We start from the raw sequence: 14,451 nt of genomic DNA, 5'->3' as shown, positions 1-14,451 counted from the left end.
AACACAAACATCCAGATCCAACCATTTTTGAAAAAGTTTCAGGGATTTTTATAGTTTCAAAGTGGCCACTTCATCAAGAGCTCATTATGACCATTTTATTTTATTTTATTTCAGACCAGAATACACAGTGAAAGGAACAACTCAGTTCCTCCCGAGGTCCCGGACGTCAGTGTCAGTGGCGTCAGCGCTGAGGAGAAGCTGCAGAGCGTTTACAGCAAGACCAGACTCTTCACACAACATGTTCACCAAGTGCAGCTCTACCATAAAGAAAAGTTTGCAAACACAGAGCCGCTGAAAAGGCTCTATGCTGCTGTGTTCAACAGATGTGGTTATTTCGTGTCTAGCGTCCAGCAGCTCCTCAGAGAGTCGGATTCTGCTGTGCCCCCCTCCCCTCCTCCTCTGACCGTGCACCACCCCCACAGATTCCACATCAAAGTGTACGGCTGGGCGGTGCTGCTGCGGCTGCAGGAGTGGCTCACACGGGTGGAGCAGGTGCTTCTCACAGTGAAAGGACATGGATAATATTTGCATAAATTTATAAAGAAAATATAGTTTTAGTTTGACGCAGATGCACTTTGTGATCAGATCAGGGCGTCAGCAGAATCTTCACTTCATGGAATCTATGTATTTTTAACCAGCTGAATATGATTTTATATGTATTTATATATTTATAATATTTATTAAATGTATTTAATTCATATATATTTTACTTGTTTCAAATAAATGTTTCATCTACACTTGTTTTGTCATGATCATATTTAATTATAATTAGAATGATGCTTTACACTTGTATTGTTCTCTTTATATTTATATTGTAGTAATTATTCATTTACTCCAAACTCTGGTAGTGAACTACTTCAGTCGCCACAGGTGCCCTGGGGCACAGTGACAAACCTGAGTCACTGTTCACCTCAGACACGTCTCCAGTATCAGAGACGTGCTAAAACTGTTTATCTGTTTAAAGACATTGTAGTTTTTTCACTTGTTTTCCTCCTTAAATGATCTCATGCCTTTACTCACTACAATAAAATTGTAATTTGTCTCACTCAGTATCACCACAGAGACTAGTCTAAAGGATAAATGATTCTCTAAATGCAGAAATAAACAGTTCAAAATAACATTGTAAATATGTTCTAGGTGTAAATTCTGCACAGATCATTGAGTTTGTGGCTGTTTTTCATTGAAGGATGTGAGGTTCAGATAATCTTATCTTCAGCCTCGTCACTTCTGTGATGTGCCTCTATAAAACAGTCTGAGATTTGGAAGATTCTTTATTCAAAATGAATTACCGAGCAGGTGCTTGATTCTTTTGGTTTATACTTTTCATTAGTGATTTGAGTTTCCTCACTCATGTTTTTAACACTTTGATTTTGCAGGTTTCCTGAAGATTCTGTGGATGATGATCATGTTACACTTTGTTGAAGCAAATTTATCGTGTAAACCCAGACAACTGGCCTCTTTGACCAAACACGAAATGGAAATCTGTTTAACTAAGTTTGTAAGTACAGTGCCTGTAAAAAAAGTGGCTTTAATTGATTTGATATATTGTAAATTCAGGAAAAGCGCAGTACTTTAGATGATTGTGTGTGTGCTTTTTGCAGGATGAAGCTAATGGCAAACCCTTTGGAACCTGGGTGCCAGGTTTCCCAGAGCTCACAGTGGAGCACAACTCCTCTGTTGTTGGGGCCAAAGTGCAGTGCAGTCTGCTGTTTCTAGCCCAAAGTCTGGAAAGGATCCTGGATGACCAGAAAAACGATTTGAACCCTGAAGATGTGTCCCTTCACAAGGTGCTGAGGGAGTCCATCTCCAGAGTGGGTCTGCTGGGTGCCTGTCTGCAGGGCGTCCTGGGAGGGAAGTGCTCCTCTCCTCCGTCACCCCCCGAGATGCCCACGAAAACCTTTGAGAGGAAGCAGTGGAGCCACACTCTGCTCACTGCAGGTGCACACTACCTGCACTGGCTGCAGCACAAACTCCCAACGCCAAAGTCCAAGAAGAGCCGGAGAGTCGCCCTCAAACAAAGAGCCACAGAGCTGCAAACGTACAGAGAGGGAAGTGGTCATCTTTTTTAATATCTACTCACACTTTTTAAAATAAACATCTGGATGGATGCAAATGTCAAAGCTGAAACTGTCTGATGTAGTTTGAGCTTTTTGCAATAAAATGTTCTATACAAAGTGTCAGTTTCCAAAAGTGCTTTGTTCTTTTTGGACCAATCCCAAGTGATAGTAATTAATCAATGTGCCAAATGAGAGAGGCTTCTATTACATTTCCTAATTATGCCAGTTTGTTTTCTCAGCCTTCACAATGATTAATTGTTTTACTCTGGCTCGGCTCTCCCCTGTGAGCGAGTGTAGCCTGAGGTAAGGCAGATAAAATCACCTTTAAAGAAGTCACTGCTTTGGACTCCAATTACTGTACACGGGGAAGCAGTGGACAGATGGACAGCGCGGGGTAAGACGATAAGTCTGTCACACTTCCATCAGTGAGGAATGGGACAACAACCAAACTGTAACAAAGATTAATGTGGGCCACCTCTCCCTTAAATTAACAGATCAATTAAAATTTAATTAGAAATTGTAATTTTATTATTTCCAAAGAGAAAACAAACATTTTTTGTATGGATCACTTTAACCTCTTTCACGAGAACGGCCTACAACCTGTTGGATTTACGTTTTTATAGACGACTAAAGCCACTTTAAAATACCAGCAGTTAAAAAAATATTTTCTGCAACTTTTTAAGTTAAATAACACTTTAATACACATGCACAAAAGACAGACTGACACATTCATTGTTGTTTAATAAAAACAAAACTTGTTCTCAATGAAATCTATGTTGTTTCCTTTGTTATGAAATGAGTTGCTGGACGTTTGAGCTGCCAGTAATGATCATCATGGATGAATGTATGAAAACGTTGACGCACTTATGAAGTGTAAATAATAGAAACACACAGTCACTATTGTCCCATTTAAGGTCCATTTCAATGTTTCCTGTTCATGACCCTACCCCAGTCGAGCTGTTGAATCTGAGCCAAACTGGGCTCCACACAGTGGCCTGTAAATGCACCACTGCAGTGTCAGACTTCATAGTAAACCAGGGATTCGGAGAGAAAGTGTCATATAGGAAGCAGCTCCGGTGGGCTTTCTCCGTAACAGTACTTGGCTTGAGGGTTTCGATAAGTGTTTTCATGTTGGACACTCTGCAGAAAGGAGCAGAAAGTAAATAATGTGACTAAACAACAGCTTTGCAGTTTATTACTTATCTATAATCTTTAGTTTCAAACATCAAACATACTTGGGAAGAGGTCCTACACTTTGCCAGGCACAGTTCAAAATGATCCTCCACGGCTGTGAAGAGATTACTAAAACCCTCCGCTGCTCGATTCAAGAAGCGCTCAAGCAGAGGTTGCTGTTGAACAGATAAGAATTAGGACGAAGCGTAAATTTATCAGTGGAGATTACCATCAGTTTCATATAGTGTTATGATGTTTGTCACTCTCACAAACTGTCACGCCAAAAACTGATGAAGTAGATTACCTTATCAGGCTGGAGGCAGCAGGATACACAGTACTCATAAATGTTGCAACAGCCATTGGCAAGGCAGCTTTTGCAAATGTACTGTCTTGTACTGGGACTATTGACATTACAACAACCATTAACCAGCAAATCGTTTCGCTCACAAACATAACCTGCAGGAAAGAGAAATTAGGGTATAAATATATGGTGCACAAAACAAGATTTCCACATAATATCGTCTCTACACACCAAGTTCATCCGTGAGCAAAGTTTTGCCTTGAATAGAGTTTCTGCACTGAGTGATCTGTCGGCTGCTGTTTCCCAGGTTGAAGCGCACTTTCCACGGGATGCGATGGTCTGCATCTTTGACTTCCAGGAGAGTACGGTCCCTGATGGTCCTCTCCTCCTGAGGAATATTACAAAAACACAAACTGTCAAACAGGGTAAACAGTTGTTTCAATCATAATAAATACAGACAAGACATACACAGAGTTTAATGCTACACAAATGCACTCATTCTTGACTGAAATAGACAAGAGACAAACCTGTTTAAATGTGCTGGTGAGGAAATAGATGAGAGACAAGCCAAAGACCACCCCGAGCACCCAGCGCTTCCTCAGGAGGCGTCTCAGGACCATCATCGCATGGCCTTTACACAACCTCACCTCTTTTTAACTAAGATACAAGGCAATGCAAGAACTATGGGCTCCAAGTACAACAGAATATAGATAAAAAGATGGTTTCGCATTAGGATTTTGGTGCAAGGTTAGCCCATGTCATTGAAGCTAGCCCATTATTATCACTTCAGAGTCAACAAAAACATGTACTGCAAAAATAGAAATGTGGTCCTAAAACAGATTAAATGCGAGTTAGTGACACGCTGCTGCATGTAGCATTTAGCAGCTGTGTTAGCTTTATTAGCTTTGTTAGCTTATTAGCCACAGGCGCATTAGCATAGCAGCATCCCAACAGCTCCGTTAAACCGCTGTGTTCTCCGTAAAGTTATCCAGCTACAAGTGTCGCCTCTTGATTTCACAAAATGCATCTAAAAACAGCGGGTAAAAGAAAAGCTGGTGCACGCTCTGTGTTTTTTTTCCAGCATTCTTTGACAGCTAAAAACAGCAAAACAAATCTCCAACTCCCGGAAGTGGTGTGACATGGAAACGGCCTGTGATTGGCTGAAAAGGATCACGTGCCCCGTCCTACCGGAAGTGGTTGACGCAGGGATACAGGGCTCTCAGCATCCACAAAAACCTCTCCATCCACCTCCCACAATGACCAGACTCGCAGAAATGATGTGTGAACATATTCAGGTAAAACACTTATTTTATCAAACGTGAGTCTAATGAATTAAAGGCGTTTAATGTTGTTTTAGAGCTGGGCCATGTGACAGGTGATGTGCAATGCAGAGGAGACACAGCAGCAACACGGATGGCATGCCCTCTGAAAGGTGGGAACACGTCTGTTTTCTGTTCTGATTAGAGACTAGCAGCACTAACTCGTGAATATGTTTTATTATTTCTTGTGCTGCATGTGCGAGATAAGTACAGTTAGCTGTGGGTTTTTGTCATTTCTCAGGAGCCGTAGCCAAACTCTGGGGTCGGAGAGCAGCCTGGATGAGGGTGGTGTGTTTGACTGCTTAAAACCAGAATCTCCAACATCACCCCAACAGATCTTCTCTGGCCTGGTGGGCGTTCCCTCTGGTTCTGTGTCCTCGGCCCAATTCCAGGCGGCCGGATTAGTCCTGGGCTCTCCTCCTGAAGTTTTTATCCAGATGACCACCTCCTCCAGGGACGAAGGGGGCCCCCATCGCAGCGAGGTTGGCCCTTTCCTTCCTCGCCCTCCTCAGCATCACCATCACCATCCTCATCATCACCACTTCCACCACCAGCCCCTGCAGCACCGGACCCCCTCTCTGCTCCAACAGGCCACCACAGCAGCTGGCTCTGAGAGGCATGGCTCCAGGGAGGACTCCCAGGAGGACCAGTCCACTCCAGCTCCAGCTCTGTCTGAGCTCAAAGCAGTGGTCACTTGGCTACAGCGAGGCTTTCCCTTTATCCTCATCCTGCTGGCCAAAGTTTGCTTTCAGCACAAGCTAGGTATTTGCTGCAAGTGTGTAACTAAAAGGAAAATAAAGCTCCAGCTCACTGCTTTTCTCTCTACTAGGTTTAGCGGTCTGCGTTGGCATGGCTTGTACCTTTGCGTATGCCAACTCATCTTTAAAGCACCAAGTGGCATTAAGGGTAAAATATGAAACAAACAACTGAACAACTATATAAGTTATTTAATCTAATTTTTGTTTGTAAATCAGAATTAGTTCTCAAACATTTACCTGACTTGTGTGTCTTTTTATGCTCCTGTGTTGTTAGGAACATCGTTCTCTGCTAGTTGCTTTGTGGATCCTCTTATTCCTTGCAGGAAATATTTTCTATATCTACTACACATTCCACAACGAAGAGCTTCAGAACAGGTATAGTTTGTTAACATTTACACATGTGACCTGTGCTCCTCCATCCACATTTCATTTGTGATTCTGGGTGTATGTTTTTTGTTTTTTGGGTGTTTGTTTTCTTCAGAGAGTGTTTGGGCTGAGTTCCTCATTTTTTTGTTTTTTATTTTAGGATGTGTTGCAGTTCTTATCTATTTTTATCCTGTGAGTATTTTTAGTATGTGTATTTCATTATTGTGTTGAGTTCATCGTCATTTCCATGATATTTGTTTCATCATCTCTGTAGTTTCACTCTAATACGCTCAGTATAATATGAGGTGTTTTTTTTCTTCCAGCCTCATATTTGCCAAACCAAATCTTGACAGCTTTGACTTCTTTGATCTAATCTGGATCGTGGGCATCACAGACTTTGTCCTCAAATACTTCACCATCGGTCTGAAATGTTTCATCCTTTTCCTGCCTAAGATTATGCTGGCCTTCAAATCTAGGGTAAGACATGTTCCAACACAAAAAGGTTCACGATTTGCTGCACATTGTGCTGTTTATCCTCGGCTGGCACATCTTAACTCAAGTCCTCATTGTTTTAGACCAAGTCCAGCTAAGTCACTTACAGTAGGACTGGTCCCAGTAAAATCCAAGTCAAGTCCCACGTTTACATACAACCCATCAAAACGGGTCAAAAGCCCCGTGCCCATTCACTGCTCAGTTTGACTTAAGCAGTCCTGTCGCCGCCTGCAGTGATTTCCCATAGAAACAAGTTTATAAAACAGAGACAGGTCGTTTGAGTCTGGCCTGAATCTCAGGGGAAGTCACTGTCACCTCCCTCACAAACTCACAAGTCTGAGTTTGAAGTCATCAGACTATAAAGACGAGTCACAGGTCTCAAAATTTACTTGGAAAACAAGTCAGATTCTCAGCAAACAGCTGACTTACACCACAGTATGTTAGTAATGTTTTTTGCTGTGGGTGTAGAATGCTTGTTATGTATCTTACACAATAAACACACAGAGGAGACTGTGAGGTGCCCTATAGAAAAACTGCCTTTGGACAAAATGCTCTTTCTGTGAAGGCGAGTAAGATCTGGAACGGCATTCCACTTCAAATAAGAGAGTGCTCCACATTATCCACTTTTAAAACTCAACTCAAACTCTGGCTGAAATCAAATCAGTCATGTGATCACTAATCAATACATGGACCTCCCTTCTTACTTTTCTTACCTTTTTTTTTTTTTTTTTTACTCTACTTCTCACTTTTTAACTCTTGTATATTGTACTAATGTGATGTATTTGTTGTACTTTTTACCTGCCTGGGGACTGCGGATGTAAATTAGCTCTGTAGCTATAATCCGGCATATTTACATTTGTTCACAACAGATGTTCATTAATGTGCATTGTCCCTATCAAATAAATAAATAAATAAATAAACAAAGAAACAAAACATACATAACCTAAAAAATACATCGTCATAACCTTGAGTTCAAATTAATTCTAGGATACAACCTCTGGTCCCTGATGCAAACATTTAAATTAACACTATGATGCCATCACCAAACTAATTACTATTCTGCTCTGGAGCCTACAGGGCACCTGAGTCCGCAGGGTGTAAATAACTTCATGGCATAAAGCTATTTGCTCCTGGTGATTAACACTTTACTATTACATATGGATTTCTATGAATCATAAATAAACTGTGAAATAATGAACAGCTGAATTTCAATAGGGTGACAGGAAACAAGTAAACAAAAAAAAAACAAAAAAACTGCAATACTCCCTTAAGCACACATGTTTTGCAGAAGAATCATAATTCAGACGTACTTGTTCCAGACGACCTGGTCTATACCTGTAAAGGACTGAATGTTCCATAAATGAAGCAAAATAAGAATAGAAACAGGTTATTATGAAATGTAAGCTGAAAAAAACAGACACAAAGTTTAAGAAATGTAAAAACAAACAGACTACTATCTTAGCCTGAACAAACTGCTCTTACAATGGGTATTAATTCTGAACATCTAATGAAAATCCCGACAGAGAGACAGTGCTGTGGGGTCTCAGTGTGAGGCTGCTCTGTATTCATAAGGTCTGCACCAGTCGAGGGCAAAGTGCAGCCTCAGGCCAAACAATATCACTGCACTGGCCGGGACAGACAGGTGCTGCTCACATTCACCTTGTTTGTGTGTAGAGAAGCCAGGGCCGAGGACACACATTATTAGGATGAAATTTTCCACTGATAAATGCAGCTACAGGCCTATCAGAAGCACAGCAGCCAACAACTGAGATCATTTACCCTCTAGGGGTTAGCAAGAGTGAGGTCATCCCTCCCCGGAGCTCAAGCATTACCTGTTCACTCCATTCACAACAAAAACATACACACACGTTGTCAACTGTGTGTGATCAGCGCTGACAGGAGACGTGTCCTGGTTTGGTCTGTGGTCCCCCAGGCCGAGTCGCGTGGACTCACTGCTCATGGGTTTCAGCTTTCTGTTAATACAAGCAACATTTTGAGAACAAGCAGCATTTACCTTACATTTAGAGATATGATATTTTGTTTTGAATTGTTAATTGCTATGGCAACCTTAAACCCATGGACAGTAATCTGGATGTCTTCAGTTTTGCACGATAAACTAATCTCATATAATGACTTTAATATAAACGAGCCATAAAGTACAGTCAGTTCAAGTCTATAAGTGACAACAGGTCCATTTTGTCATACGTTGTAGACAAAAACATTGGTTTACATACAAATTATTAGGATTTTTGGACAGATGGAACTAGTAATTGATCAGATGAATTAAATCAAATCAACAAATACTGGTAAATATGTCGTAATCGTTAATGGCACATGATCCAAACTTTTCTCCCATTACTGTCTGAAGAAAAACCTCACTTCTGAGTTCATAATAAACATAATAAAATACTGTGCATTTTTTATCAAATCCAAAATTTCATCTTTTGCAGTTGAAGAAAAGCAGAGAGTTGTGTGTTAACCACTTCTGTTAATATTCACTGTTGAAAACCAATTAAACAAACAAAACAAATAGCCCAGACGTCGCCGGCAGTGGAGCTTTCTTCAACTTGTTGGCCTGGGTCCAAACCTCAGATGTGACGGCGTTTGTGTGGGCGTGATGTGCACAGTGGGAGGCTGAGCTGAGGGGACAATACACAAGATGAATTGGCTGCGAGCGGAGGCCATCTTCCTCCACCAACCTGCGGCTCGCGGCTCGTCCAGTCATCAATCTCTGTCAGATACAATACAGGAAGTCATCACGTTTGCTCCGACGCCACAGGAGCCATAAGTGAATCGAGATTTCACTTTTTATCTCCTCAAATTCTGAGTTAGAAGTTGTGTTTTGAGCTGTCAGATTGCAGTCGTGTTGATGTGGTTTTGGTGAATATTGTCGTAATTTCGGCAAAAACTGCAGAAAATTTCACCGTGTTTTCTGACGGCAAAAGATGATTTTTTTTCAACAATAGAATCAAAATAATTTTCAGTCACACAGCTGCAGTCTGTGTCAGGTGAAGCGACTAAAAGTGCACTATGTATCTGCCATTCGCTTGTCTCCATAGAGATGAAGCCTAGAATGTTCCACAGTAACACATTTATCTAGCTTGCATTTATCCAACTAAATTTCTTTATATTTCTAAAAAAAACCAACTTGAAAACCAAAGCAGCCCCGCCTCTCCACTGATCAAACCTGTAACTGTAAGATTCCGCAGTGTGCCTTTAAACTGTGATATTAAAGGTCCTTTTTTACACAAAGTGTGTTCTTGTGAGCATGTTCTAATGATGTTCCTTCATCAAAAACAGACCTGGAGTTGTGTTTGGTTTAAGTAATCCTTTATTATTAGTCTGTAACATCTCCAAAGCTCAAAATGGTGTTCCACCTTGTGATGTCACGAAGTGGAAGTTTTCAAGTTTTACCTTTAGTTTAGTCGAGATAAGTGGCAACTCCAGAGGCTGAAATGATCCAAATGATTCTATAAATGAAGGTGTGTGGAGTTTAAAAACACAGTGGAGCACTTCCTGTATCACCACATGATGACATCACAAGGTGGAACACAGTGTTTTCAGTTTGAGAGAAGAACAAAGTCTAAATCTGCAGGTTTGTGTGTTAAACATGTGAGAATGAAACAAAAAAAACACAACTCCAGGTCTGTGTGTGGCGAGGAAACTAGAGAATAGAGTAATATGGAGCTTTAAAAATATGTTTTTGTGGATCCAGTTTCAAATTGTAAAACTCTAGTCGGTTCAGTCAGACTTTGTCATTATAACAGTTGAAGAGTTCATTTCTTGTGTGATTGTGGAGGGCATTGCAGGTCCTCTCGAGCCGCTGTGTAGCCCCCGTAGGGCTCGGCTTAATGCAGGCGCGGGGTAGCAGGTGGAGCGAGCGGCTGCCAGTTTCCCGAGCAGTGTGGGGAAATTGCCTGTACTGCTGTGAAACTGTGGCGCTCTGGACCGCCGCCATGTTTGGGCTGGAGGCGTGCTGTTTTTTAAGCTTTTAATACTGCACTGCTCTTGACTAGATAGAAAAGTGGCCTGAAGCTGTCGAGCTTTTCCTGTTTTTTGAGGGGATTAAAAATGAATTTGTATTGTGGGATTAATTTAAAAATTCTTTAGTAGTTTTGTCCACTTTGAGAAAAGTGGTTAAGGCGATCAATGTGAGCTTACCAGTTTTAGGGAATGTCCACTGAATGTTTGTCTGTCTGATGAATAATTTAGTTTGTTTTTACAGGGAAAGTGCTACCTGCTGATTGAAGAGCTGAGCCAGTTGTTCCGGACTCTTGTGCCCATCCAGCTCTGGTACAAATACATCATGGGGGAGGATCCTTCCAGCAGCTACTTTCTAGGGGCCGCGCTCATCATAATCTACAGCCTGTGCAAGGTAACGCGTGTGACTCTTGTGACTCCTGTAACTCGTGTGACTCGTGTAACTCCTGTAACTCGTGTAACTCCTGTAACTCCTGTAACTCGTGTGACTCGTGTAACTCCTGTAACTCGTGTGACTCGTGTAACTCGTGTAACTCGTGTGACTCGTGTAACTCCTGTAACTCGTGTGACTCGTGTAACTCCTGTAACTCGTGTGACTCGTGTAACGCGTGTGACTCATGTAACCCGTGTTCTTTCCACTGTAGATGAGGGATGGGACGATGTTAAAATTTAGACTCACGATTATTGTGACCAAAATAGTCGTGATTAATGATATTATCATGATAATTATTGAACCAAGGCAGTATAATGTCCTCATGTGTGGACACCAGGACCTTGTAGAGAAAAAATTGTATTGTGGCGTAGAAAACCCAAGATGTGTTGTCCTCATGAGCGGAGCCAGGTCCCAGGAGGTTATAGGTTCAGATTAATTCATGATTGTTGTAAAACCATGAGCTGCTGCTAGCAAGTGTGCAAGCAGATGTGCAGAACGCTGTTCTGTGCTGTGTAAGTCGCTCGTGTAAGTCGCTCGTGTAAGTCGCTCGTGTAAGTCGCTCGTGTAAGTCGCTCGTGTTTGTCCTCGGAGTCGTATCTTTTCTCCTTCAGACTCTGATCGGTGGCTCATCTTGTTGCTCTTGTTTTTCAAATCCATAATAATTCCACACATCAGACTTCACCTTCTTGAGTGGAGGATATAAATGTGTGGAGTCATCCGGATCCACTGCCCACGAGCCATAGCCATAGAAGCCAACAAGTTTCACTATAATAGAGCGCCCCCCTGTGGACAAACACCAGAACTAACACCTAAACATTGTATTGAAACTGGAACCATGAGGCAGTGTGGTGCTGTAAAGGTGATTATAATCGTGTGTGATGAAAAATGCCACAAACGATTAATTGTGTACCTTTTTTTTTATCGCGATTAAAGGTATAATTGTATATCGTCCCATCACTACTGTAGATCAGGTTTTGTATGTGTACGAAGATCATTGAAGAATAAAACATTTACATGATAGTTTCAAGTCTGAGTTGAGTGACTTAATAGTTAGACCCCTAAAAACCCAAATGTTGGTACTTCTTTCCCTGTTCTTACTGGTGCCGTTGTGCCCTTCAGCAAGACATTTCACCCGCCTAGTACTACCACTACAGTTTGGCTAGTGTTCCACAGGAGAAAATGGCTACAGAGCGCACCTGGAAGTGTAGAGTGAATTTTAATGTCCAGATAAAACATTAAAGCTGTAAGTGGAGCCATTTTGTGTCTGTTTGTGTCTGATTCATGATGTTATTCATAGCTGCAAAAGTTATTTCTTTGTTTTGAACTTAATCCTCGAGTCACTGAGCTAATGGAAGAAAAGAGAAGTGGAAAGTTGTGTTAATCTATTTCAGATGAGCTGTCTTTGAAAAAGTGACTGCTCAAGATTCACGTTACTATCAGATAAAATCGCACAAAACCACACACCTTTTTATCAGCCCAAGTTCGTCATCGCACGGATGTGATTAATGCCTGTGGTTTCACTTAAATAAATGTTAACACCACACGCTGATAAAGTGAGAAATTCCCTATAGCTATTCAGATGAAATTCCTCACATTTTCGTCACTGTTTTCCAGTCCTTCGACATCTGTGGTCGAGTTTCTGCCATACGCAAGGCCTTTGTCATCCTCTGTGGCACTCAGGTGATGTTTTCATTTTCAGTTTGACATATTTAAGGAAATGACATCTTTTACGTACAACTGAATTATAATTTTCATGCAGAGCTACGGCGTGCGCGCGGGGACGCAGCAGTGCAGCGAGGCAGGTGACATCTGCGCTATTTGCCAGTCTGATTTCAGAGACCCCATAGCTCTGCTCTGTCAGGTGAGAACTCATTATCTACAACTAACAAAACCAAAACCAGAGAAAAACGTCCCAACGTAGTTATTAAGACATCACCAGGGAAAGAAGTACGTGGAACGAACAAGAAAATGAACGGAGAACGTGACAGTCTATTGTGGGCTGAGAGCGAGTGCAGATTATTATTGCCGTCATTTTGGGCAATTACTGTTTAAGAATTTTTAGCTTTTTTCCAGTTTTCTCCCCAGTTTCTTTCATTTTTAAAGATGCACTAAGTAACATTGCCACCTGCTTGTCTCCATGGAGATACTATTGCTCTGACTGGAGTCCCACAGTATGTCCCACAGTACGGCATATGTTTGTCCCGGTGACGCCATCAGGTCAAGTTACAGGTCACATCTGTGGAGAGGTGCGTCCGCTCACAGTTAGAATATTGTTTTTGTTAACAGTGTTAGTTTTGAACAATAAAAACACCTGGACATGTATAAATATAAGATAAATAACATCTGTGAGGCGGAACGCAGGTGTCAGAAAGGTTACACAGTGCAGCTTTAAAATACACAATAGTGAATCCAGCTCTGACTGAATGAACATTTTGAACTGTGCACAAAGACGATTAACCTGTGTGATTTGTGTTTAAGTGTGACAGTTGTGGTGTTGTGTTGCAGCACGTGTTCTGTGAGGACTGTCTGTGTCTGTGGTTCGATCGGGAGCGCACTTGTCCTCTTTGTAGAGCCACAGTCATCGAGACCCCGCGATGCTGGAAAGATGGCACCACCTCGGCTCATTTCCAGATCTACTAGGCTTCATCAGAGCTTATGCATCCTGTGCCCCGTGTGGCTCGCTGTAAACACTGCTACACAATCTGCTGCGTCTCAAACATATTGCAAGGCTTTTTAAGGGCAAGGTCATGGTCTGAGGAATGCACAAGTCAGTTTAAAAAGTGATTTACCAGTGTAGTGCTTTTAGTGTGACACAGAATGATTTTAACATGTTTGTATAGATTTTATTATGCGACTATTTAAATTCCTCACTCCATTAAGCATTAATTTTGCAAAATAGAATTCAAAGTTTGAAATAATCTTATTAACGCTGCTGTGTATGTGTCATTTTTGTCTTATTCAACAAAATAACAACTGAATAAACCACCTGTCCCTGTTTATTTAAATTCTGGGTGATTTTTAAAGTAATGTAGTAGTAGTAGTAATAATAATAATAATAATAATAATAATAATAATAATAATAATAATAATGGCGAGAACACAGATGTGAAAACTGTTTTTTTTTATTTCACTATACCAAACTCCATATAAAATATTTCAGTAGTAAGTAAAAAGAACAAATTACAAACAGCTTCATTATTTTCCGTTGAGTTATAAATGACAGCTCCACAGCAGAGCTTCTATGCACAGGTCCTATGTTTATAATAAATAAAAGCCACGTAACACTGCATTTAGAAACGAGTTGATGCAAAAGCTCAGAAAATGACTGACATTATCTAAACACTGTAGAAAAGGTTTATAAAACATCCATCCTCTGTATTTACATGTAGCTTATAGAAAAACAGTCTGACAAAGCCCTGGTGCTTTGTTTACAGCTCTGTGCGTCATGATCACTGGGGTTTTCCCCCGCTGCAAACTGATGCTTGTAAGGTGAACATTCAGGGAGTCTTCTCTGTGAGTCTCTGCTGTCCACCCAGGGAGCATTACATCACCGCTCAGTCAGATGGCAGGA

The 14,451-nt window shown here is 41.2% G+C and overlaps 3 protein-coding genes across 3 annotated transcripts; 2 read left to right on the top strand and 1 right to left on the bottom strand.

Moving 5' to 3' along the window:
• Positions 1-1,280: 1,280 nt before the first annotated feature.
• On the top strand, positions 1,281-2,069 carry LOC129456531 (uncharacterized). Its single transcript, XM_055224258.1, has 3 exons — positions 1,281-1,296; positions 1,377-1,498; positions 1,602-2,069. Exons 1-3 carry the CDS (start codon positions 1,281-1,283, stop codon positions 2,067-2,069), a joined length of 606 nt encoding a protein of 201 aa, XP_055080233.1.
• Positions 2,070-2,737: 668 nt separating this feature from the next.
• On the bottom strand, positions 2,738-4,707 carry spring1 (SREBF pathway regulator in golgi 1). Its single transcript, XM_033972665.2, has 5 exons — positions 4,059-4,707; positions 3,763-3,919; positions 3,535-3,686; positions 3,293-3,406; positions 2,738-3,197 (listed from the first exon to the last, which is right to left on the bottom strand). The coding sequence occupies exons 1-5, from the start codon at positions 4,152-4,154 to the stop codon at positions 3,114-3,116; spliced, it is 603 nt and encodes a 200-aa protein (XP_033828556.1). The 5' UTR covers positions 4,155-4,707; the 3' UTR covers positions 2,738-3,113.
• Positions 4,708-4,726: 19 nt separating this feature from the next.
• rnft2 (ring finger protein, transmembrane 2) lies at positions 4,727-13,882 on the top strand. The gene is made up of 10 exons (XM_033972828.2): positions 4,727-4,826; positions 4,889-4,963; positions 5,092-5,612; positions 5,680-5,756; positions 5,883-5,983; positions 6,298-6,451; positions 10,692-10,841; positions 12,495-12,560; positions 12,640-12,741; positions 13,386-13,882. The coding sequence occupies exons 2-10, from the start codon at positions 4,917-4,919 to the stop codon at positions 13,518-13,520; spliced, it is 1,353 nt and encodes a 450-aa protein (XP_033828719.1). The 5' UTR covers positions 4,727-4,826; positions 4,889-4,916; the 3' UTR covers positions 13,521-13,882.
• The last annotated feature ends 569 nt before the right edge of the window (positions 13,883-14,451 follow it).

This window comes from Periophthalmus magnuspinnatus, chromosome 9 (assembly GCF_009829125.3).
Source record: "Periophthalmus magnuspinnatus isolate fPerMag1 chromosome 9, fPerMag1.2.pri, whole genome shotgun sequence".
NCBI lineage: Eukaryota > Metazoa > Chordata > Actinopteri > Gobiiformes > Gobiidae > Periophthalmus > Periophthalmus magnuspinnatus.
The sequence above is the reverse complement of the archived record's forward strand: the minus strand, read 5'-3'. Positions and strand labels throughout refer to the sequence as shown.